The following is a 23271-nucleotide window of genomic DNA, read 5'->3' as shown; positions in this document are numbered from 1 at the left end:
TTGCCTAAGAAATATAGACAACTCATTCTTTTCAACCGCAGATATTCCCTCCAGCCAACGCTACCTCATTACTCTCAAGTCTTCCCCCACAGCATTAAGGGGCAAAAGAGAGGGAGTTTGGTGGGAAACGGAACCTCTCCCCCCCCCATCCCATTTACCTTTCAGTCTTCTTCCAGGTCCCCAGAGGCCTCCCGCCCACCGCCCTAACAGTCCATTACCAACACCCAATGTCCATTTCGGAAAGCGGGAGATGGTCTTGGGGAGGAGGCCCCCTCGCCAATCCCCAGCACCCAATTTCCCTCAGCTCCTCGACCCCTCCCACCGCCTGCCTGAAGCTCTCGCTCGTTTCCTCCCGCCAGGAGGTCAACAACCCCTCCTCTCTTTCTCTCTCCCTCCTCAACTCACAGGATGCCGGAGCAGGAGGTACACACGAAGCTGCCCACCGTCATGTCGGTGTAGGTGGGGCCGCGCTGGTCGCAGTCGAAGCACTTGCGGTTGGGGGGGAGGCTGCTCATCTCCCTCAGCAGCTTCAGGTGTTTCTCCTCCTGCTTCCGCTTGGCGCTCGCCGCCATGGCCTCCGCCGGGGGGGGCCGGTTCCCGGCCCGCTCACGCCAACCCGGGGGCGAGGGCGAGGAAGACGGCAACGCGGGGAAAGCTGGGACCGTCCCGCTTGAGGCGCGGCAGGGGGAAAGGGGGGGGCGAGGGGGAAGCCTGGGCCCGCGCCCTTAGCGGCGCGCACGCGCGCGCGCGCACACACACGCGCACACAGCCCAACTGACGAGAAGAGGCGAGGCGAGGGAGGCCGGCGGCGGGGCGACGCGCGACAGAGCCGGGCCCGGGGCGGCTCAATGACGAGCTGAGGCGGAACCTGCGCGACACCTTTCCCAGAACGAACAAGGAGAGGAGCGCAGCGGCCTCGGCGATCAGCCCCCGCTCGCGCTCCCAGGGCGCCGAGCAGCGCCCCCTTCCGCCCGGGAGGATTCCCCGAGTCCCTCTCCCTGAGGGAGCCGGTTACCTGGCGTGACCCTGCAGGAGGGGGAAAAGAGCGCGAGCAACCTGGTCGGTTGCAGCCTAGGCACCCGCGAGGCTCCGGTGAGGAAAGGAGCAGAGCTTAAGAAGGGGAAAGGCCTGGAAGGAGGGTTAGGAAGGAGGAGGCGGGGCAACGGAGGGATCGCCTGTGGTGGCCCATGGGCATGGATGGTACCGCTCCCTCTTTCGGCTTTGTGTTTAAATGCCCTGACCGACAGCGACTGGACCGTTCCAGTGGTCCATTCTAGTCCAGTGTTGTCTATTCTGACTCTGAAGTCTCTGGAGGAAGAAGAAGAAGAAGAAGATAACAGCATTTCTTAATCACGACATTTTATTTCATTTCAAAATAAAGTTAAAGGCACCCAAAAGAACTGCATAATAATTGATCAAGATCACTAAGGAAACAAAGGAATTCACTAATTATAAGTCTATAACCAGTGTGCTAACTTAGCACCTACAGTAAAACAGCCTAAGTAGGAGCGCCTAAGTATCTAACGAAATAATAAAAATACAATCTGGACAGCATATAAAAGGAGCATGTGTGAGTGCGTGTTATTTTGTGTGTATTAGTCAGAAAAAATATAGGCAACTGTGCTAGGTTGAAATTTGATCAAAAGTTTGAAGAGCTTCAGGACAGGAAATGAAATCATGGTGCCATAATATCTTTCTTAAAATCAGCCTTACAGGTTGGCAACCTGTAATCTGTATACGAAGCATGTGCTCTACTATTGAGCTATGGCCTTTCCTCAGTGCATAATTCTTAGCCAATTTGCCATGTTAAAAACAACAGATCTCCCAGGAAATCAAAGGATCACTCCAAATCTGTACAGAACCTTTAGAGAAGTACATCAATTCCTCATCTCCCCCCTTTCATAACTGAGGATCACATGCTGTCTGAGCATATCCCTGAAGCTCTTACTTATTGGAATGAGGTTTCATTTCATTCCTGAGTCTGGCCAACTCAAGAGTTTTTGAGAATTGCAAGATTGTGGGGCAAAATACATTTCTGCCCCCTAGATATCTGTCATGAGACTAGATTGGTCTCAGAGAATACAAAACTGGCCATTCTTTAGATATTTGTGTTTGGATGCGGGAGCAATACATACATTCTTAAAATGAGAGGTGCTAGGATTTATGCCTAACAAAAAGGCTGCACCAGCCCCAGATTTGTCTGGGTTAATTGTGGTTCTTCAGTAGTGAGAAGAAAGCACTCTGCACATATTCAAAAGAGCTTTTGTTAGTATTTAACATGTTCTAGGGCTCAGCCTTTATGGCCTTGTGATCTGTATATTTATTCTAATGTTAGCAGGTGTAATGCAGCGACTAAGAGACTGAGGATGTTCCCAGGAGAGGTTTTCATTGCGCCATTGCCTTGCCTCATCCACAGAATTTTACAGGGAGTCCAGATGACATCTTCCACTTGTAGTCCTCCCATGTTTCCCACCACTTCTAATTTTTTTTTTCTAACCAGAAAAAACGAGGAAAGGCAAAATAGCTGTGTAATGCCTTTTGAATGAAAGCAGTAGGAACCCTCCATCTAGAAGCACCTTGAGCTACAAATTGGGAAATCAGTTGAAATCTTGCCTCTGCTGTTTCCTCACAAAATGGTCTTAGGCAACCTACCCTATCTTAGCCTCAGCCCCCACTCCATCTTCAGTATGGGGATAATAATACTGACCTACCTTATAGGGTTAATTAATTAGCTAGTTATTAATTATATTTATATCCTGCTTTTCTGGAACTCAGGGTGCAGAGGCCATAGTGTTCCCAAACTGTCTCCTATCTGACCAAAGACTAGGCCCAAACTTCCTTACCTTTGGCAAAGTTGCTGCATCATGTGCCTTCAGACCATGCCCTGGGATCTGGGTTGTTGTAAGGATGATAAAATAGTGTATATGAAGTGCTTTGAACACTCAAAGTGCTATACAAATGATGATGTTGATGATGAATCTTCCAAAATATTATTTAAAATGTGAAGTACTTTATAATCCTTATCCCATTCCTCTTACAACAACTGCACAAGTTAAGTGACTTGCTATTATTTCAACTTGCAGATGGGGCAATGAAACATTCTTGTTTTCTGGTTCCTGAATTTGATTACCAGTCTTTGGCTGTTTTTTATTTATGCATTACATTGAAACAAGATCAAAGTGTTGCAGGCAGCAGCCTTATTCTGTATTCTGCTGTGTTGAGGAGGCAGCTCTGCCTCAGCCCTAATGCAAATGAGGCAAGCCGCTCAGAGTTCTTAATTCTTTTTCACAATTACTTTAGGAGATGGATAATTCTAATTGTACAGGTTGGGAGATTGAGTCTAAAAGTGACCGAGGTACCCAAGCAGGTCTACCACTGATCTGGGATTGAAATGCAGGCTTCCCAAGTCTCGGTCCAACACTCTGCCCATACTGGCTCCTACTGAAACTCCAGTTTTAATTACAGTTTTATTACTGATTTTAATGAAACTTAGCTGTAGCATATACATATATTCTGTCAAGTCTTCTCTTAAGAACATAAGAAGAGCCATGCTAGATCAGACCAAGGCCAACCTGTTCAAGCATTCTGTTCACACAGTGGCCACCCAGCTATTTGTAGGAAACCCACAAGTAGGACGTGAGTGCAATAGCACCCTCTGCCTCGGATACTGGAAGCAGCATATAGCTGTCAGGATTAGTTTCCATTGATAGCCTTATCTTCCATAAATCTGTGTAATCCCCCTTTAAAGCCATTCAGATTGGTGGTCATCACTACATCCTGTGGTAGCAGATTCCATAGTTTATGCACTGTGTGAAGAAGTCCTTTTTATCTGTCCTGAATCTCCCACCAATCAGCATTATGGGATGACCCCAGGTTCTAGTATGATGAGGGAGAAAAATGCCTCCCTCTCCACTTTCTCCACACCATGCATAATTTTGTATACCTCTGCCATGTCTCCGCCCTTTCTCTAAACTAAACAGTCCCAAATGTTGTAACCTTTCCTCGTAGGGGAGTTGTTCCAACCTCTTGACCATTTTAGTTGCCCTTTTATGCACTTTTTCCAATGCTTTTTGTTGTTGTTATTTGGTCAGTCGCTTCCGACTCTTCGGGACTTCATAGACCAGCCCACACCAGAGCTTCCTGTCGGCCGTCACCACCCCCAGCTCCCCCAAGTTCAAGTCTGTCACCTCCAGAATATCATCCATCCATCTTGCCCTTGGTCGGCCCCTCTTTCTTTTGCCTTCCACTTTCCCTAGCATCAGCATCTTCTCCAGGGCATCCTGTCTTCTCATTATGTGGCCACAGTACTTCAGTTTTGCCTTTAATATCCTTCCCTCAAGTGAGCAGTCTGGCTTTATTTCCTGGAGTATGGACTGGTTTGATCTTCTTGCAGTCCAAGGCACTCTCAGAATTTTCCAATGCTACTATATCCTTTTTTAGGTGCAGTGACTAGAACTGTTCACAGTATTCCAAGTGTGGTGGCACCATAGATTTGTATAAGAGCAGTATGAAATTGGCAGTTTTATTTTCAATTCCTTTCCTAATTATGCCTAACATGGAATTTTTCTTTTTCACAGCAACCATGCACTAGGGTTGACATTTTCATCAAGCTGTCCACAACAGTCCCAAGATCTTTCTTGGTCAGTCACAGCTAGCTCAGATCCCATCTGCATATACACAAAGCTGGGATTTTTTTGCCCCAGCATGCATCACTTTACACTGGCTTATGTTGAACTGCATTTGCCATTTTGATGTCATTCACCCAGTTTGGAGAGATCCTTTTGGATCTCTTTGCAATCCCTTTCTGTTTAACCACCCTAAATAATTTGGTGTCATCAGCAAACATGGCCACCTCACTGCTCACTCCTAATTCCAGATCATCTATATATAAGTTGAAAAGCATCCTGTAGGAATCCACTGTTTACATCCCTCCACTGGGAGAATTTACCATTTATTCCCACTCTCTGCTTTCTGTTCTTTAACCTGTTACTGATCCATAAGAGGACCTCTGTTCTGACTACTAAGTTTACTCGGGAGTCTTTAGTTAGGGACTTTGTCAAAGGACTTTTGGAAGTTCAAGTAAACAGTATCTACCAGATCACCCCTGTCCACACGTTTATTCTCAAAACTGTCAAAGAATTCTCAAAGGTTAGCAAGACAGGACATACTTTTGTGGAAGTCGTGTTGATTCAGCAGGGCCTGTCCTTCTATACGCTTACTAACTTTATCTTTAATAATGCTTTCAACCAATTTACCCAAAACAAACATTAAGCTAACCAGCTTGTCATTTCCCCAATCCCCCCCAACCCAGGAACCCTTTTAAAAAATTTGTGTTTTTAAAACACCAATTTTGGTGCCATTCTCCATTCCTCTAGCGTACAGGCTGATCATAGGAACATATTATATATTTACTCATCCTCCCTCCCCAGAATATGACATTGTCCTGGGTTTTCATATGGGGAAGGCTTCTGATTGTGTAGATTAGTATTCTACTAATAACAGTTCTGTAATTACATTAACAGCATAATCTTATGTATGTTTGCTCAGTAATACCTCCAGCCCCCTCCAACTGAGTTCAATGGAACTTACTTCCAGATATGTATGTATAGGATGTCAGCTTCATTTACTTATCTGTGCATTTGAAGATACCCATGTGTGTAATTCAGAAACGTCATAATAAGTTCTTACTGTATCTTCATTTTTGCCCACATTATGGTACATACAAAAAATTAAGTTTCGATGCAGTTCTAATCCTATGCACATAGAATGAGCATGTTTATAGTAATTTTTAATATTTATATGGCACTTTTTAAAAGTTGTGTACACTGTCTCAGTAAGGATTTTACAACAACCCTGTGAGGCACGTCAATATTATTATCCTTGTGTTACAAATAGTGTTGCCTTGATCTCACTTTGTAAAAGAAGGATGGGATATATATTTAGGGAGCAATCCTATCCGGACAGGCGGGCCACCTTCAAACTCGGAGGCGACCGTCTGTCCAAAGCAGGGCAGGAGAAGCATGGCGGGGATCATCCCCTCCACGCTTCTCCTGCCCTGCTTTTTCTGCTAGATGGCAGAAGCGGGGAAGGAGGCTGCTGTACAACACATAGGATCATGTTGTACAGGCAGCTACACTCTCCCCACCCCGGAATGCCCCCAGCCACGCCCCTTTCTGGCCCCTCCGCGCTCCTCTTGCAAGCGCGGAGGATGGGGCTGTTCTATGCTGCCTCTGAGGCAGCGCAGAAGTGGGAGGAAGTCAGTTCTCTGGGAACAGATCTCAGAGCACGGGCGCCGAGGTCGGTTCCTGGATAACAGCATATCCTATGGCCATCTAGCTGCTATCTAGCAGCCATAGAATTGCTCCCTTAATAAATAAAAGCAGGGGCTAGAGACTAAGAAAATAAAAGCTTTCCAAAGGTGACTCAGCAAGCTGGATGGGACTGAACAAGATATAATTACAATTTATAGGTTCTTAACACCTTTCTGGCGGGCAGAGCAATCCTATACTGACATTATGCTGGGGTGAGGGGGAGAGATATACCACTAACATAACCAAAAACACAAAACATAACCAAAAACACAAAAAAAGGAACTGCCGCAGCCCACTAATCGGGGACTGTGCCAGCAACAATGCCCACATGCTGTGCAGACACAGGGACCAATAAACTCCTGTCGGGGCATGCCGCTAGCACACCCACTGCATAACAAGACAGACAACAGCAGACTGACCCCATTCCATCAGCCCCGGTGGCTCAGTCATTAATAACTCCAGTACAGTCAGTCCTCAGGCATTCCCATATGCCTGGATTTGAATCTCACACTTCTTCACAAGCCATTTTAAGAGCACAATACACACAAAGGGGAGGAAGGAGAGGTCACATAGAAAGGGGCATGTACAGAGTACACACAGCCCTCCGGGGACAAGGATTGAAGCCCTACCAAGGGAGGGAAAGCAGCCAAGAGGTCCAGGACAAAAAAGAGAAGGGGAACCAGAAACACATGCTGCCTGATAGCAGCATCCCCCAGTGACTTACTGCATAGAACACACTGTTGGGAAGCAGTAGGTGGGAGGTCCAACCCCACGGGGGGGGGGGGGGACATGCTCTCACTTGCCTTTTGCGTACCTGAAAAAGTCATCCCAGAAGCAAAAGAGAGGGAGCTCCACATTAAAACTTAAAACACATAATGCAAGCTTCACAGAGCAGCTCCCTAACCAGTCAGACGCAACAGACAGTGATCAGACACATGGGGTGTTTGTCCCCTCCCCCTCAACATCCAGTCAGAAGCACAAAGACAGGAACAGCTCCTGTTCTACATGATGAAGGCCCCTGATTCAAATCCAGAGGACAACCCCACACTGAGGTAAACCTGAACCAATCAGCAGGAGTGCTGCATGGGCCCATTGCCTGGCTCTTGCATGGGCCAAGCAGCCCTTTTGGCCCACCTCTTCCTCCCCCTGGCAATCCATGTGAGCACCTCCTGCTATTCTGCCCAATAGTCCAGTCCCACCAGGTAGCATCCCAATATGCCTCTCTTCCATATCATCCCACCTTCCTCTTCATCCCATACCCCCACACCACACTGACTGCCTCATACACTCAGGCAGCAGCACCAATTGCACCCAAGAGGCCTGCTTCTTCACAATGCAGGGAACTGGGTGAGCAGAGAGGAGGGGCTGTTGACCCCAAGTGCATCATGCTCCCTGCCTCCCCCCCAGAGTCCCATCCGGAGGGTAAGTGAAGCCAGATCCTACTGGGGGGCGGGGGGGGCACAATGGATCCTTACATACCACTCCCTAGCAACAAATACAACATATGTGGCACTGTCAACGCCTTCACTAAACATCATCAGGGATGGTGGAGATTTTGAAAGGGAAATACATATATGGGCTTGACAACCAGTCACTCCAGCAGGGCTCCTGTGCCTTGCGGACAGTAGTTCAACAGACATTAAGGTAGCCGGTACAGTGGCCTTCATAGAATCATGAAGGCAGCAGCATATCTCCCCCTACCCTGCCAGCATAATTGGAGTATGGGGATTGCTCTGTAAAACCTCTATAGCTAACAGCAGCTTTCAACATTAACATTCACTTCCACATTAAGAAGCTAATTTAAGAGGTTTTAATGCCACAAATGCATTCCATTGTAATAAAAACAGGAGCTGAGAGCATGATTAGACATGGATGAATGTTTCTGAAAGCTAAGATCAGTTCTTATTTTCATATCTAAATCTCTATGTGCATGATACACTGGGGAAAAGTATTTCCTATGCTCCACTGGAGTGTGCAGTCTTGCAACAAACCCCATCCATTCCAGGGAGATTTATATACATTCCTAGTGAATTGTTATGTCCTATCTTATTTTTGCAAAAGCACATAATAGGCTAGATCTTGCTGGCAGATATCAAGAGGGAACTTTGAATAAAACGAAGTGAAGCTCTTGCAACAAAAAAAGTGCAACAGCCAGCGCATGGAGTTTAGAACTTGAACCTCAATGAATACAACTGTGCTCTGCCATGAACTCACTGGATGCTGGTATATGAAGATGCTGGTATATCAATTTGTATTATGAAGATTTGTATTATGCATTCATAATCAATTTGTATTATGAAGATGCAGGTATATCAACTTTAGTGAGGCAAAGTGATATGTATCTTCCCTCCAAGATGAGGAAGTTCAGTACAAAGGAATGAAGAACCGCCTTTCCCTCCACAATGAAATGAATGCTGAAATCTGTGGGGACAGTAGCCCTGTATGGCCCATTGCTATATTTTGACCACTTTTCTTTAAACAGGTTTAACATAGATGAGTTTTAAACAGAACATACAGAGAAGTGTGATGCAAAGGTTAACATGTGGTTGTTGTAGCCTTTTACTTAGTTCCACTAATGATAAGCATGCCAGATGAATTTTGCAGATAGTCTTATTTTTCATAATGGGTTTTAGAAATAATGGAAGCGGGCAACTCTAGGGACTGCAATAATGGACTGTATTGATTCTTTGGAATACATACATATATTAAAGGCTGCTTTTCCTTCTTTTTTCATTACTCATTATATGAGAAATTATATCCAGCTGGATCACTTGTGTTGCTGTGGCTTGTGTTTTCAGATGACAGAATTCTCTCCTAGCAGACAATATAAATCTATAGGTGTATAACGATATAGACATTTGGTAGGGATACACACAGCCACCTCACAAAGCATGAGGGGGAGTGGCATTGCACCCCAACACTCAGTGAGAATGTGTGTATTCTATGTGTGTAGAGATGTATCCTATTTGTGTAGAGATGTGTGCAAGGCTCCTCCATATGAACAGGAAGCCTCATTGCTCCAGGATTCTCCTTTGTGTGCAAATGGACTTTATGCATACAGCCCATACTCAATGAAGCTGCCAACTTGAGGGATATTTGAACATATCAGACAGCTTTGCCACACTAAACTTCCAAAAGAAGTATAAAGCAAATAATCATTCTAGTTCAGCTAGGGCAGGGGTCCCCAACCTTTCTGGGCTACAGGCACATTTGGGCATTTGAGAAATTCTGGTGGACACCACCATTACAAAGCAGCTGCCACAGTAGGGTTGGCTAATCACAGAGCGACTGCCACAGGCAGGCTGGCGAATGACAAAGGATAAATATCTTGCCCAAGAAACTGAGTATAAGGCAAAGGCTGGGCCTGAGCCCCAAATGCTACACTAAATATTTAACTCCACATAGCGCAACCAAATACCTATCTCACAGAAGGCAAACTGGTGAAGCTCACCCAGTGAATCCAAGTAGGACCAGCCCAAGATATTTTGACTCTCCTACATCCCATCCGTACACAAGCACATACACTATTCATCCATCACGCACACACACACATCTCTCCTTTCTCATCCTCCTCTCAATCCCAAGATTGTTCTGTTGAACCTCCCCAGCCCCTTCACACTTCTCTCAGATCTATTAGTTTCTCTGAACTATTACCCCTCCCCTCTTCTCTCTGCACCATCACAGGCCTGTACAGACCTTTCCCCAGCCAAACGTGTCTGTAACCCTATTACACCTTTTCCCTTTCTATCTCCCATGATTCTGCACCAGTAAACCGTCTCTGTGCCCCGGGGCTCACTCTCTTTTCTCTGCATCACCACAGTGCTCTATGCTCCATTCTCTTTTCTCACCTCACATTTTTGTATCCCCAGCTGTTTTCCTTTTATTTCAGTGATCTATTTAGTTTTCTATTTTCCCTCTTCATCTCTCCTCAATTCTACCCTGAATTTGCCAGTGACAACACACAAGGCTTTCACTCTCCCAGAAACTGAGGAAATTCCAGGTACATGTAAGGCATGCAGTATGGTTTGCTGGCTGCCAGTGACAGGCTGGAAAATTTGGTGCCAAGTCCATCAGATGCCTCTTAATTCAGGGACTGAAGAAATACTGCAGATGTGAAGGCATTCTCACATCTGCTGTTTTGAAGGACTTGGACGGGCCTTAGCTGGAGATCAGAAAGGGCTACAATTGAAGGTTATTAGACAATACCATAGGGGGCTACAATCAACCTGTGGGCCTAACGTTGTACAAGCCTACTTTACAGAGATATCTCATCAAACACGCGGGGGGACGTGGTAGAGAATTAAGTGATAAAGCAATCAATAATGTTTTGTACTCTTATATTAATTTGTGTATTTGCGCATGTATTGCAACTCATTAATTTGTATATCTGCAAATTAATTTTACTCTATGGTGGGATATGAAACATTTTATTGGCCAAAATTATTCTGAAGTTTTGCATTGTAGACTTTTGCCTTAGTCTTTGGCTATTGGAAAGTACAGAAATGTAATAAATAAATAAAAGTATGCACTTAACCATGATTCTTCCGAGTTTACACAACACATTTAAGAGTTATTTTATTATTAAATACCCTGTTTTTTCAACCCAGCATTGCTCTCCAAAGTGATACTAAATAGGAGTAAAAACCTTATACCACCAACTTTATTTGCAGGAAATTGGTATTTTTTAACCCAAATTTCATAATCACTCATTACATTTTACTCCTTCAAATGCAGCATCATTGTATATGGAAGAAGTAACTTTTTCTGCCTAACTGCTAATAGCATTTTCTGCTCTCCGCTCCCATTGTGGAGAAGAATACACCCAGGGGCGCCTGTTCTCAGTGAACCCATAAAGCTTCCTCAGGGCCACACGGGCAGCTTCTTCTTCAGCAGCTAATACTGTTTCACCAGCACCTTCAGCCAGAAGCTTCTTATCACTGAAAGGAAAGGAAATAACTTCATGAGTTCTTGATTATTACTATGCATCCCATTATATATAACAGGCAACAGCAACTGAGCATTCCTTTAGCCTAACAACTACGGGCCATGCAAGAAATATTCACAGAACGTAATATTAGTTCAGTGATCCTCAACTTGTATGTTGTGTTGCGTAACACCCAGTAACTTATAATAGCTTATTCCAGCCTACCCTGTCTAAAAAGAAGTCTATGTATTTTGAAATCTAGGACTTCTCTTACTTCTCAGAGAGCCATGGTTCTTCGGGGCACTAGTCTGGGTGGCAAATCATATGTTAACTATATATACTAATTTCATCAAGCCAGCCAACAGGTTGGGACTGATACAGAATCCACGGTATCTTAAAGTCAACATATAGTTGAACAGTTGTAAAATAAAAAGGACACCACATACTGAAATGAGTTATTTACAGCCTTTTGAATTCTTTCAGATCTTGTCCAGAGAGACAGTAGATTATGTGGTAAAATTGTTTCTGGGTTCTATTTCAGGCTGTCTATAGTAATGGGTATGTGCTCCTTGCTGCAGACCTCCCTACACATAGAAAACATTTCATTTGGAGAAATACTCAATTGTGAAATATCCTAGAGCAGTCTGTCCTGACATAGTTTTACCCATGATCTGCTGTGTAAGTCCATCATAAAAACTATTTTTTTCTGAATTTCTATCTTTAAGGATATTCTTTTCTGCTCTTATATTTGTTAGTGAGTTTTATTATACTGATTTTATGCTGTCCACAAATCCAAATCAGATGAAGGGTAATCTTAAAACATCTTAATAAACTATAGTTACCTTATTAAGATCTATGGGTTGGATCCAACTTTGCCTCTCATGAAGAGAAGCACTCCTTCCATCTGCAAAAGGCTTCTGATCCAGCAGAGGAATCCTGCTGGTAGAATGGAAGTGGAGGCAATTTTTGTTGATTTCCTCCCTCCTTCTGCAGCCCAGTAAAAATGTGCTCTAGAGGAATGGGAGACCCTCCAGAAGAGTACGGGAGATGGCACTGGGGACTGCAGGGGGAGGGAGAGAAATCAGCAAAAATCAGCCTCCCATCCTACCCCTTCTTCTCTTGGGAGTGTTCTCACCAGAACTCTGCTCAGGGAATGCTACTGCAGGTGGAGGCACACTCTGGATGCTTTTACTCACTTGACGACTCTCCTGATTCAGTACAATAAGCAGAGGAAGAATTAGGTACCAGTTGGATTCATTTGTGTGTGTATATGTAGTGTAGCAGTGAAGTGCTTACTCCTTCAGAAGTGCTTAGCATGGATTGCCTGTATTAATGTAAAGGCAGCCTGGCTTGCTAAAATTAATGTAAAGGCAATCATGCAGCTGATTATCATGCTCAATGGGAATTACTCAGTGTACAGGAATCCAGAACTAAAAGAGACAAGACGGGACTAATCAAGATCTTGGAAAGGAATAAACAATCATGCTTGCACAATCTAGAATGAATCTGCAAGGTTACCCCCAGCATACTGAGAAGGAAAACAGCAGGAATTACCAATGAATACTAGTGACAACAAAAGGAGGAAGTAAGGCAGGACTAGGATAAAGATAAGACAAATGCTTGGTTATGTAAATACAGTCTCTTTCCCATTCCTTTTAAAGGTTCAAAATCCATCAGACTCACTCAGAGGCATTTGTAATGAGCCTGAGGCCAGGTTTTGACATTAGGCTGTCTAAAACCGGGCTAAAGAATACCAGAGACAAGTCTCTTCTTGTCTGAAAAATATGACACCCATATCCTAGAGCTGCCAAGCTGGATAATTAGTGTGTCTTTATCCTTTGGAGAGATGAAAATGACAAAAACATGCAGCTCCTTTATAAGATACAACTCAGACTTTGCAAAAAATGTGAGAATAGATAAAGAGCCAGTACAGATTATCTTACCAGCTATGTGTGGTTGAGGTGGGATTCTATGTACTCACTGGAAGCACCTGTGCGACCTTTGGGTCCACCAAAGATCTGTATGTGGATGCATCACATTTGACTCATGCCAACATGTATAGGCCCTAACTGTATGGTCAATTCTCAGAGGATATTGATTGCATAAGTCTGGGCCTATGCATGTTACATTTTTCATGCAAAGGTTCCATTCAAAGTTTCCATTCAATATCCACAGGTACAATCAGTGGGCCTAGAAGGAGAACAGGTGGTCCCAGTAAGCAGGGAAGGCATAATCCCAACATTCACGGTCAGTAAGATCATCTGAACCAGTCTAAAGTCTTACTAACCAATACAATCCAACAAAATACAAGGGCAGTGCAGTGGTAGCTCCTGACTGTCTGGTTAGTCTTGGTTCTGGAGCAGATGTATTCCTCTTCGCCAGTTCCTCCAGTAGCAAGCCCATGGGGTTTATAACATTCCACATCTCAAACAGTTCTTTTCCTATCAGTTGAGGAATGAAGAAGTCCTGAATATAAAAAGGGGAAATTTTCAGATGTCAATACGCTTTGATTCCTGGCATGTAGAAACAAATATTGTAGTTCAGGTATTTTAAAATTGATAATCATAATTACAAAGAGTAAAGATTATAAATCACTCCTGTTTATGCTAAAAGATGCTAAAAATGGAAAGTCTGGGTGTCAAAATATATGCTAAATTTCACAGGTATGTACTAATTCCATCAAGCCAGCCAGCAGGCTGGGATTGATACAGAACCCACAATCGCTTAAAATCAAACAGATTAAGATTTATATGGGTACATTTCTTGCAAAGACTAAGTGCTACAATCCTTGCTGCTACATCATGCTGTCTATTATAAATCAAATACACGTCTCAAGCATCTCATAACCAAGGCTATTTTCCACTAGCATATTAGTAGAAAGAAGCTTCCTATACATTAACGAAGCTGTGATGGACACATTGCATCCCTCTGCTTTGGGGGCAGGGAAAGCCATGCTGTTTGATAGGATTTGGATCAGTTCCTATGAACAGGCCTGCAATGCTGATGGTGACATCAAGCACACAAGGAAGTCATTAAGCAACATCACATATGGGCTTTATGGAATTACCCTTCCTAAAGAATAAACTGTTAAGCTAGCTTTATTCTGACCTAGAAGGCAGTGCAATGATACCACTACATATTTATAAAGGCGTAGGAATGAGAAGCTGCACCAGACAAAGGTATACAGGCTCAAACTATGAGCAAATTAGGCCAATGGTTGTTGCGCCCACCACAGGAGTCTGCTACAAGGCTATAGCTGAAGGCAGCATAAGGTTTTAAATCAAGCATCAGCATTTTATCTTAAGTAAAACTCAGGGTTCAGCATGTTTAAAGTTAGGAAAGATAGAGACCGGACATCACCCTAGTAGAAACCAACCATCAGCATGTTCTAAGGGACAGCTAAAGAGCAGAAAAGGGAACGAAGGGAACTATTGTGATTTGTAAGCATGCTGTGCCAGAATGTACCAAGATGTGTCTTCCTGTTAAAACTAGGGTACATGAACATAGCCAGAGTGCAATTCTCTTGGTGTGGACAGAGGTCACTAAGAGAAAGGGTAAGTGATGTAAGGGGAGATACGCATGGATGTAAAGCGCTAGGAGTAAAATAGTACAGTAACTAATCAGTACAGTAACAAATCACGTCACATGTTCAAATGTAAAACAACAGAAGTAAAAAGAAGATACCGGGTGTGGTTGCTCCTAGCAGAGAGTTACCTCTGCTAGAAGACAACATAACAACTGATAAGTTCTGTTCTTGTAAGGTAGGAAGTTGTACCTTCATCTTCTTGTTCAAAACTTAACTAGTACCATGGTATTATTTTTTCTATAATTGTCTTAAATATATTTACTTTTTGTATATAAGCATCTGTTTATAAAGTAACCGTATTGTCAGAGGGTGAACAACCAAAGAATCCATTTTTTTCTCACTAGATAGGGCTTTAGGGACTTGCTCTACCAGGGACACTGTTGTTTAAATTTTAAAAGCCAAATACATCCTTGGGGGAAATTATTTCCCCTTCAAGGGAACTTACCCTTAACTCAAGCCAGAGAGCCCCATTTCATGCAGCAGTCTGGCCTCTGATGGTCCAAATGGAATTACTCCAAGGCCTACATGCAATAAGCCAGCCTTCTCCAACCTAGTGTCCTCCAGATGTTTTGGACTTCAACTCCCATCAGCCCTGGTCAGCACAGCCAATGATCAGGCATATTAAGACTTATAGGCCAAAACATCTAGAGGGTACCAGGTTGGGGAACATTGCAGTAAGTAGACAAATAAACCATGATGCAACACAATTGATGTTCTACCAACACACCTGGATGTGCATGCATTAAAATTTCAGTGCGAGCTCTCCAATTTCCAGGTGCCTGTATTAAATGTACATGTGCAACCACTTGTCTCTTCCAAACCTCTGAGTGCATCATTCTGTATGTTTAAAAAAGGAGTGTGTGTGTTTTTTTTAAATCCTCTTAATATTCTGTGCAATCCAATCTACAAATGTAAGTTGGAGTGGTATCACTTCCGTGCAAGCACTGTCAAGAAAGACAGCTGGTCTCAGAGGCCAAATGTTGATACAGAAAACTGTGCCAGAATTAGGCACTATAATATATAGTATAGAAAATACACACATTTTCATAGGGAAAGGGTAGGCAATCCAGCTGTTTTGGATTGCAACGCCCATCAACCTCACACATCATGGCAAATGGGTCAGGGACTATGAGAGCTGTAGTCCAAAACATCAGGAGGGTATCAGGGTTGCCTGCCACTGTCTCAAGGCAACACTGGTTTTCTTAGGTACAACTTATAAACAGTCCTGGTTATAGGCTGCTTAAAGCATTGCTTCTTCTTCAGTGGTTCACATGGAGTAAAAGCTAAGAGATGAGTTGTAGCAGATTATGCTCTACTGATGTTTGGTAAACAAGATGCAATGTATTATTCCTTATGTTATGGCAGGCAGCATTTTAGCCCTGGATGGGTGCCAAAGAACTATTAATTCTACTATACATAATAATATACTGCGCAACAACTTACCCTGACAAAGATCTCTGTTCTCTGAGGGCCACTGCTTTGAAGCAATGCTCCTATTACAGCAAATAAAGTATGCTGAAGCACATTGGGTGGCACAGGAAATTCTGCACAAAGTGTCAAGTCTTGTAGAGACAGGTTTCTGGCCAAATAAGATACCATTTCTTCACTGGTAAGAAAGTTAACAAGAGCCTCAATGCCTGCAGGTGGCATTTCTGGATAAGCCTCTTCAAAGCACTGTTTGAGGTAAGAGCATGTAAAAGATGCCCCTTGCAGAGAAAGTTCATTATTGTCCTTGAGATTAAGAGCAACTGCTTCTTTCTCTAGTCCCAGTGTTTGGCGCCTGGACTCTTCATGTTTAATATAACAACGATTAACAAATGCAGTTTTGAGAAGAATCAACGAAAACGTCTCATGTATCCGGTGACCAAAAGCCTGTATTTCTGCATGATAATCCCAGTTAGGCTTCTCAGAGCTACATAATGACACAAAACAAACAAAAAGCCAGAAAACAATCAGGATAGACATTTGAAATCAGGATTCTCTCGAGCCCATTATTCTAAATTTGGTCCTACAAAGCAAGAATTATATTCATTGTTGTTCGTTTTCATTTTCACAGGTTAGGAAACATGAGAAAAATTTCTGCAAGGGTAAACTATCTAATGTTGATCAAATTGACAGAAAGTAGGAACACATGGTGTGAAATTCAAGAATAGAAATGAAAGGCCTCTGCTGCTTTTGCCATATAACACACCACACAGCCTCCCGCCAAGGTGTTTCTGTTGATTTAACACAAACAGATCCTAACCACTCTTACACAGAAGAGGCACAGATATCAGTGTAGTGGGGTAGGAGAATTTAAAAAAGCTTCATTTCTGGAAACCAACATGCCCTTTTATTTTCAGGTCCAGTTTATAGTTGTATAACTCCAATAAACCCTGGACACAAATTTCTCCTCCCCACACCCTCCAGGATCAGTATAGCCCATGTCAAATCTATATAGGTAAAATGACATGTTTGTACATTTACACATCTAAATCAGTTAATCCAATCCAATCCTAACTTTCAGGATTTGACTTTCAACTTAAAACAAGGAAGGTTTATGTCCATAAATGCTACACCAGATGGGATGGGACATTTTGAAACAGGGATGCCCCTTATGAAATCATAGCTAAACCAACTAGGAAATTATAAATCAATCCTGGCAAGTGGTATATACAAATGTGGTCATGCTATCCATCCAAGAGCATAATTTAGCCATTTTAGCTTTATTAATGAAAGTATAATTCAGGGTGCAAAATGTATGTAAATATTCCTACACACTCATTATTGCAAGTATAGTACATACATGAATGTAACTATATATATAGAACAGACAAAACATATGTATGCATATTTAAATATAACAACAACATTAACAATATATAACAATGTCAATAACAAATAACAGCATGGACACATTCATATAGCCCACTTGTCAGAATTGATTTATAACTTACTAACTTGTTTGCCTGTGATTTCATGAGGCAAACAAGTGATTTCACCCAGCAGCACCCTCCCTCTTTCCAAATGCCCCTCCATGTGGAATTTTTTGGAGAAAAACTTTTTTTAGTGTAAACTGAACATACCTTGAAAGTTAGGTTAGGATCAGATTAACTGGTCTTGATTTATCAGCATACAAACATACACATTTATGTCCCAGCTTTGTTATTTGCTTTTTTAATTAATAACTATCACATTACCTGAAAATAAAAGGGCATGTTAGTTGGCAGAAATGAACTTTTTCTTGGGTGTTTTTGGGGGATCTATTTTCAAGTAAGTACTTTGGCTTCAATCCTAAATATTGGATTGAGCAACATTTAGGATTGGATTATTAGAACTGCACCTTACTCAGGACTACAGACCTTTGTGTATCCTTCTGATTGCCAAATGATCTATGGTCCAAGGAATCTGCCTGTACCTTAAAGTTGCTTCATATTTATTTTTATTTTATTTATTAAATTTCTTAATTGCCCATCTGGCCGGTCACCAGGCCACTCTGGGCAATGTACAGCAATACAACATTTTTAAAACAATAACATTCTACATTAAAACATATTTCTAAAAATACCCTAACCCACCCCAAATGCCTACCAGAAACAACTACGTTGTTAATGCATGGCGGAAGCTCATTAAAGAGGGGGCATGGCAGAGTTCCCTAGGGAGGAAGTTCCACAGCGTGGGGGCCACCACAGAAAAAGCCTTCTCCCTCATCCCCACCAGCCTAGCTGTCCTGGCTGATGGGACAGAGAGAAGGCCATCCGAGGCAGATCTTGTTAAGCGGCCTGTCTGGTGTTGCTGGAGGCGCTCCTTAAGACAGGCAGGGCTGGAACCATATAGGGTTTTAAAGGTCAAAACCAACACCTTAAATTTAGCCCGGAAAACAACTGGTAACCAGTGCAACTCCTTCAGCACCGGAATGATGTGATCACGCCAACGGCTGCCTTTAATCAGGCGAGCCGCGGAGTTCTGTACCAGCTGCAGCTTCTGAACCATCTTCAAGGGTAACCCCACATAGAGTGCATTACAGTAGTCTAGACGACAGGAGACCAGGGCATGTACTACTGATGGGAGCAGATGGTCGGGAAGGTAGGGGCGCAGCCACTGTATCAGATGGAGTTGGCACAGCACTGTCCATCCCACAGCTGACACCTGAGCCTCCATGGACAGCTGGGAATCTAAAATGACCCCCAGGCTGTGGACCTGGTCTTTCAAGGGTAGCCGTACCCCATTCAACACCAGGTCAACATCCCCCAACCTCCTCTTGTCTCCCACCAAAAGTACCTTGGTCTTGGCAGGGTTCAGCTTCAGCTTATTCCTCCCCATCCAGCCACTCACTGTCTCCAGACATTTGGAGAGGGATTCTACGGCCAATCTTGGTGAAAATTCAAACGAGAGGTAGAGCTGCATGTCACCATATATTGATGACACCGCACCCCAAACCTCCTGATAGCCTCCAGCGGCTTCACATAGATGTTAAATAGCATCAGGCAGAGGATGGAACCCTCCGGCACACCACAAGTGAGCGGCCACGGGTCCGAAACCTCCTCTCCCAGTGCTACCCTCTGGTACCTACCGGAGAGGAAGGACCAGAACCACTGTAATACGGTGTCTCCAATGCCCAACCCCTCCAGGCGGTCCAGGAGGATATCATGGTCAATGGTATCAAAAGCCACTGAGAGGTCGAAAGCACTTTACAGCCCAATCCTATGCATATCTACTCAGAGGTTAGTGCCACTGAGTTTAATGGAACATCCTTCCAGGTAAGTGCATGCAAGATTCCATCTTCAATGTGGGAAACAGACACAAACCTTAACATCGCACACACCCATTTTAAAGCACATTTCGTGCATGTAAATGCTTTCTCTATTGGAAACTGATAATATGTGGACCCAGAAATCTAGAGCTACACAATGCTCTTACTGGGGAAGTTATGCAGTGGCAAACTTCCACTTTTCTATCACAGCCTTCGTTCATGACACAAACTAGGTAAATGAAGAACATTTCCGCTAAATGTTCTTGAAGCTCTGCAGGTGTAAAGACAGAGAATACAGATTCTCAATAAGTAAAATCAATACTGCTATTATTAATAAACTATAATAATAAAAAATGGTGTGTGTCTGTCTGTCTGCACAATACCTCCAAGGCCATGAAACCTAGACACTTGAGGCATGCATACTACAGGACCCTAGCAGTGTGAAGCTTGGGATTCTTTTGTTTATAATACACATTAATTTAATGTCACTCGTTTGTGACCAACTAACCAACCAACATGGTTCGAAGCCATGTGTTAGTTGGTCACAAACCACTGCATAGCTTTGAAGCCAGGAAAGAGCAGGCTGAGAGACAGAGTTATATGCCTGCCCCAGAGTTGATTTGATTTAAATGAAATTGATTTAAATCATGATTTAAATTGCTTCTCTGAAGGACTCAATTGTAATGATTTAAATCACAGTTTAAATCACTAGTGACGAAGATTCTATTTAGTCATTATTTTAGCAGAAGTACATTATTGTTTAATATAAGCTTAATACAATTTAAAAACCTGTTTGGTGGTGGTGGTGGTGGTTATTCTGGCACATCATGACAAAAATATGATTAATAGAACAGTTAAGCTGTTCATCTTCTGAATGACTTCATAATTTCTTCTTTAGTACTAAAATGACCAAATTATCATCCTATTTTTGATGAAAATTAATCTGAAAACAGAGATTATTCAGAGATAATATTCATATCTTAATATCTCTGATATTCAGAGATGTAGGTTTCGTTAGAAGGTAGGTACACCCTAAGTAATTATTCTGAATTGTTTTCAGATTAATTTTCATCAAAAATAGGATGATAATTTGGTCATTTTAGTACTAAAGAAGAAATTATGAAGTCATTCAGAAGATGAACAGCTTAACTGTTCTATTAATCATATTTTTGTCATGATGTGCCAGAATAACCACCACCACCACCACCAAACAGGTTTTTAAATTGTACTAATAAGATTGTTGAAGAAGAAAACTAACCAGAAGAATAAACAAACAACATTAACAAAACACACATATGGATTTTTGTGGAGGATATATGCAGCAGAGGTTTCCTCAGAAGTCAGGACAACATGTATGGTTTCACTTTCTATTCCCCCCCATCCATTGCATTTATAACCAGACTCCTCCTCCTTGTTCAGATCTACTCCACCTCTGCAAATTCTCTATTCATTGATTTTCTCTATCTTTGCACTTAGAGAGCGGCAAGGCCTTGGGAAAGTGTGCAAGAGAGCATATGCACTTCTGTACACCACCTGCAGTGCAGAATAGGACTGATCAGGTTATCTTCCATCTTCATAAACTGCTGTTAACATATCCATAGGATATAATTAGAAGTTGTATAATTAGTATTTGTGATGATATCTTTGACCAAGGCTCTTTTTTTTTACTAATTGTTTTAAGAAAATTACAAAATCTGATTTACATAAAAAAATCCAACTTAAATTTTAAAAATTTTAAAAAATCACTGAGATTTATCAACCTTGGCCTGCCCCTTTCCCCCTGCTGTGGGCGGCTCACCCAAGGGAAATGGAGTGAGCAGACTCCTCCCTCAGAGGGCTACAGGGGATGCACTATGGCAGGGGCCATGCCTATGAGGGCCAGCATGCCTTGCTTCACTGAAACAGGGTGAGTCCAATGTGTCCAAATCTGACAGATGGTTAACTTTGCTTGAAAGCTTTAATGTATCAAACTAAAGGGCTATTCCCACCTGTGCAAAGCTAGTTCTGGGAAGTAGTTTGAGGAAGAGTTATATGGCTGCTCCCTCCCCACTGCTGTGGGACAGCCTCCCCAGTGTGGAGTGTTGGACTAGGACTGAGTTCAAGTTCCAACTTAGCCATCAATCTCAGTGGCTGACCTTGACCTATCACTATCTCTCAGCCTAACATAACTTACAGGGTTGTTGTGTAAATAAAAGCATGTACACCACCTTGAGCTCCTTGGAGGAAAGGCAGGATATAAATGCACTAAATAATAACAATACAGCATGCACCATGACACTGGCCCTGCCTAGAAGTGCTAGCAGGCCTGGCTTCACTCAGATGGGGCAGGCACAACGTGTCCAACTCTGACAGCAGCATAACTTTGCTCGAAAGCTTCGCCGTACCAAACTAAAAGCCATTCAACCCGTACGAAGCCGGGTCCATTCACTAGTAATAATAATAATTAGAGGCAGGTAGCCTCGTTTCAGGCTCTTCTATACAGAAGACAACTCTCCTTCGTGGAGGGGCCATGGCTCAGTGGTAAAGCACATGCTTTGCACGCAGGAGATCTCAGGTTCGATACCCGGCATCTCCAAGCAGGGCAGCAAAGCCTCCTATCTGAAACCCTGGAGAGCCGCTGCTGGGCTAGACGGACCCGATGCAATGAATATGGACTTGAGCACGCCCCGGGAGAGAGCGCAGGACAGGAAGGCCTGGCGTGCTGTGGTCCATGGGGTCACGAAGAGTCGGGCACGACTGAACAAGAAACCTTCTTCTAAGACGACGTGAATTCGGCCACGCCAGACAAGCAGCCCCTCTCCACAGCAGAAGAGCTCGCTTTGGTGGCAAGCCGGCAGAGCCGCGGGTCGGCAAGCCCGCCCTGCCCAAGCTTCCCTCCTGTCGAGCTGCGCACAGAAGGGGCACCTCCGGCTCCGGGGCCCGACTTTCCCTCACCGCGTAGCAGCCCTAGCCGAAGCGGAACTCCCGCTGGCCGGCACCGCAGCGCTGCCCAGGCTCCCTGCAGCCAGCCCTTGAGGAGCTCCGTGGAGAGGCGCAGCAGGCGAGCGGCCCGCACGAGGCCCGCCCGGAGTCCCCGTTCTCTGCCGTCCCCGCCCGCCCGCCCGCCTGCCTCTCTCTCTCTCTCTCTCTCTCTCTCACCGGCGCTTTGGAGGCTCGAGCCGCCGCTGCTGCTCCAGATAAGCGCGGACCCAGCGCTGGTTATCTCGGCGCGGTTGGAGGCGAAGGGCGGCACGCCCCGTCGTGGCAGCCAGCAGGCGCTGGGAGCCCCCCAGCAACAGAGGCCGCAGCAGCGCCGACGCCATTGTTCCGAGGGGAGCCCGTCAGCGGCGGGCGCGTCGGCACATCCTCCGTCCGGAAACAAGCGCCGCCTCTTTTCTTGTTCCGGTTAACTAGGTTCCTCCGCTGACAGAACCCTTCGCGGCAAGTCAGGCTGGGCTGTGAGGGGCAAACACGTCCCGGTTCGCGGAAGGCGTGTTGAATCTGTAGTGTGGGTTTTGCCCCTACAAACAAATGCAAAAGAAATGTGTATTGGCTGGCATGCTGAACCTAAGACTGGGGAGATCCTGATTTATGATGCCTGCTATAATCAGGCTCAAGTATGACCTGATGGGATCTGAGCTAGTGGTGACCGATGAAGAAAGAGATCTGGCGGTTGTGGCGGACAGCTTGATGAAAATGTCAACCCAATGTGCTGCTGCTGTGAAAAAGGCAAATTCCA

General features: G+C 44.0%; 2 protein-coding genes across 9 annotated transcripts in view; both read right to left on the bottom strand.

Annotated features, from left to right (window-relative positions):
- AGFG1 (ArfGAP with FG repeats 1) overlaps positions 1–895 on the bottom strand; it is a 35003-nt gene extending 34108 nt beyond the window's left edge. For 7 of the 8 annotated variants that reach the window (XM_084847152.1, XM_084847153.1, XM_084847154.1 and 4 more), the window contains exon 1: positions 406–895. In XM_084847152.1, the coding sequence (XP_084703278.1) occupies positions 406–572 (167 nt within the window). In that variant the 5' untranslated portion in view covers positions 573–895. The remainder of the gene's footprint in view (positions 1–405) is intronic. The other variant, XM_084847157.1, reaches the window with a different exon arrangement.
- Positions 896–10949: 10054 nt separating this feature from the next.
- Positions 10950–22872, bottom strand: MRPL44 (mitochondrial ribosomal protein L44). Its single transcript, XM_084847151.1, has 4 exons — positions 22692–22872; positions 16265–16733; positions 13523–13701; positions 10950–11248 (listed from the first exon to the last, which is right to left on the bottom strand). The coding sequence occupies exons 1-4, from the start codon at positions 22853–22855 to the stop codon at positions 11080–11082; spliced, it is 981 nt and encodes a 326-aa protein (XP_084703277.1). The 5' UTR covers positions 22856–22872; the 3' UTR covers positions 10950–11079.
- Positions 22873–23271: the final 399 nt, after the last annotated feature.

This window comes from Heloderma suspectum, chromosome 3, assembly GCF_057233095.1.
Source record: "Heloderma suspectum isolate Gila_16-S chromosome 3, 16-S_ref, whole genome shotgun sequence".
Taxonomy (NCBI): domain Eukaryota; kingdom Metazoa; phylum Chordata; class Lepidosauria; order Squamata; family Helodermatidae; genus Heloderma; species Heloderma suspectum.
The sequence above is the reverse complement of the archived record's forward strand: the minus strand, read 5'-3'. Positions and strand labels throughout refer to the sequence as shown.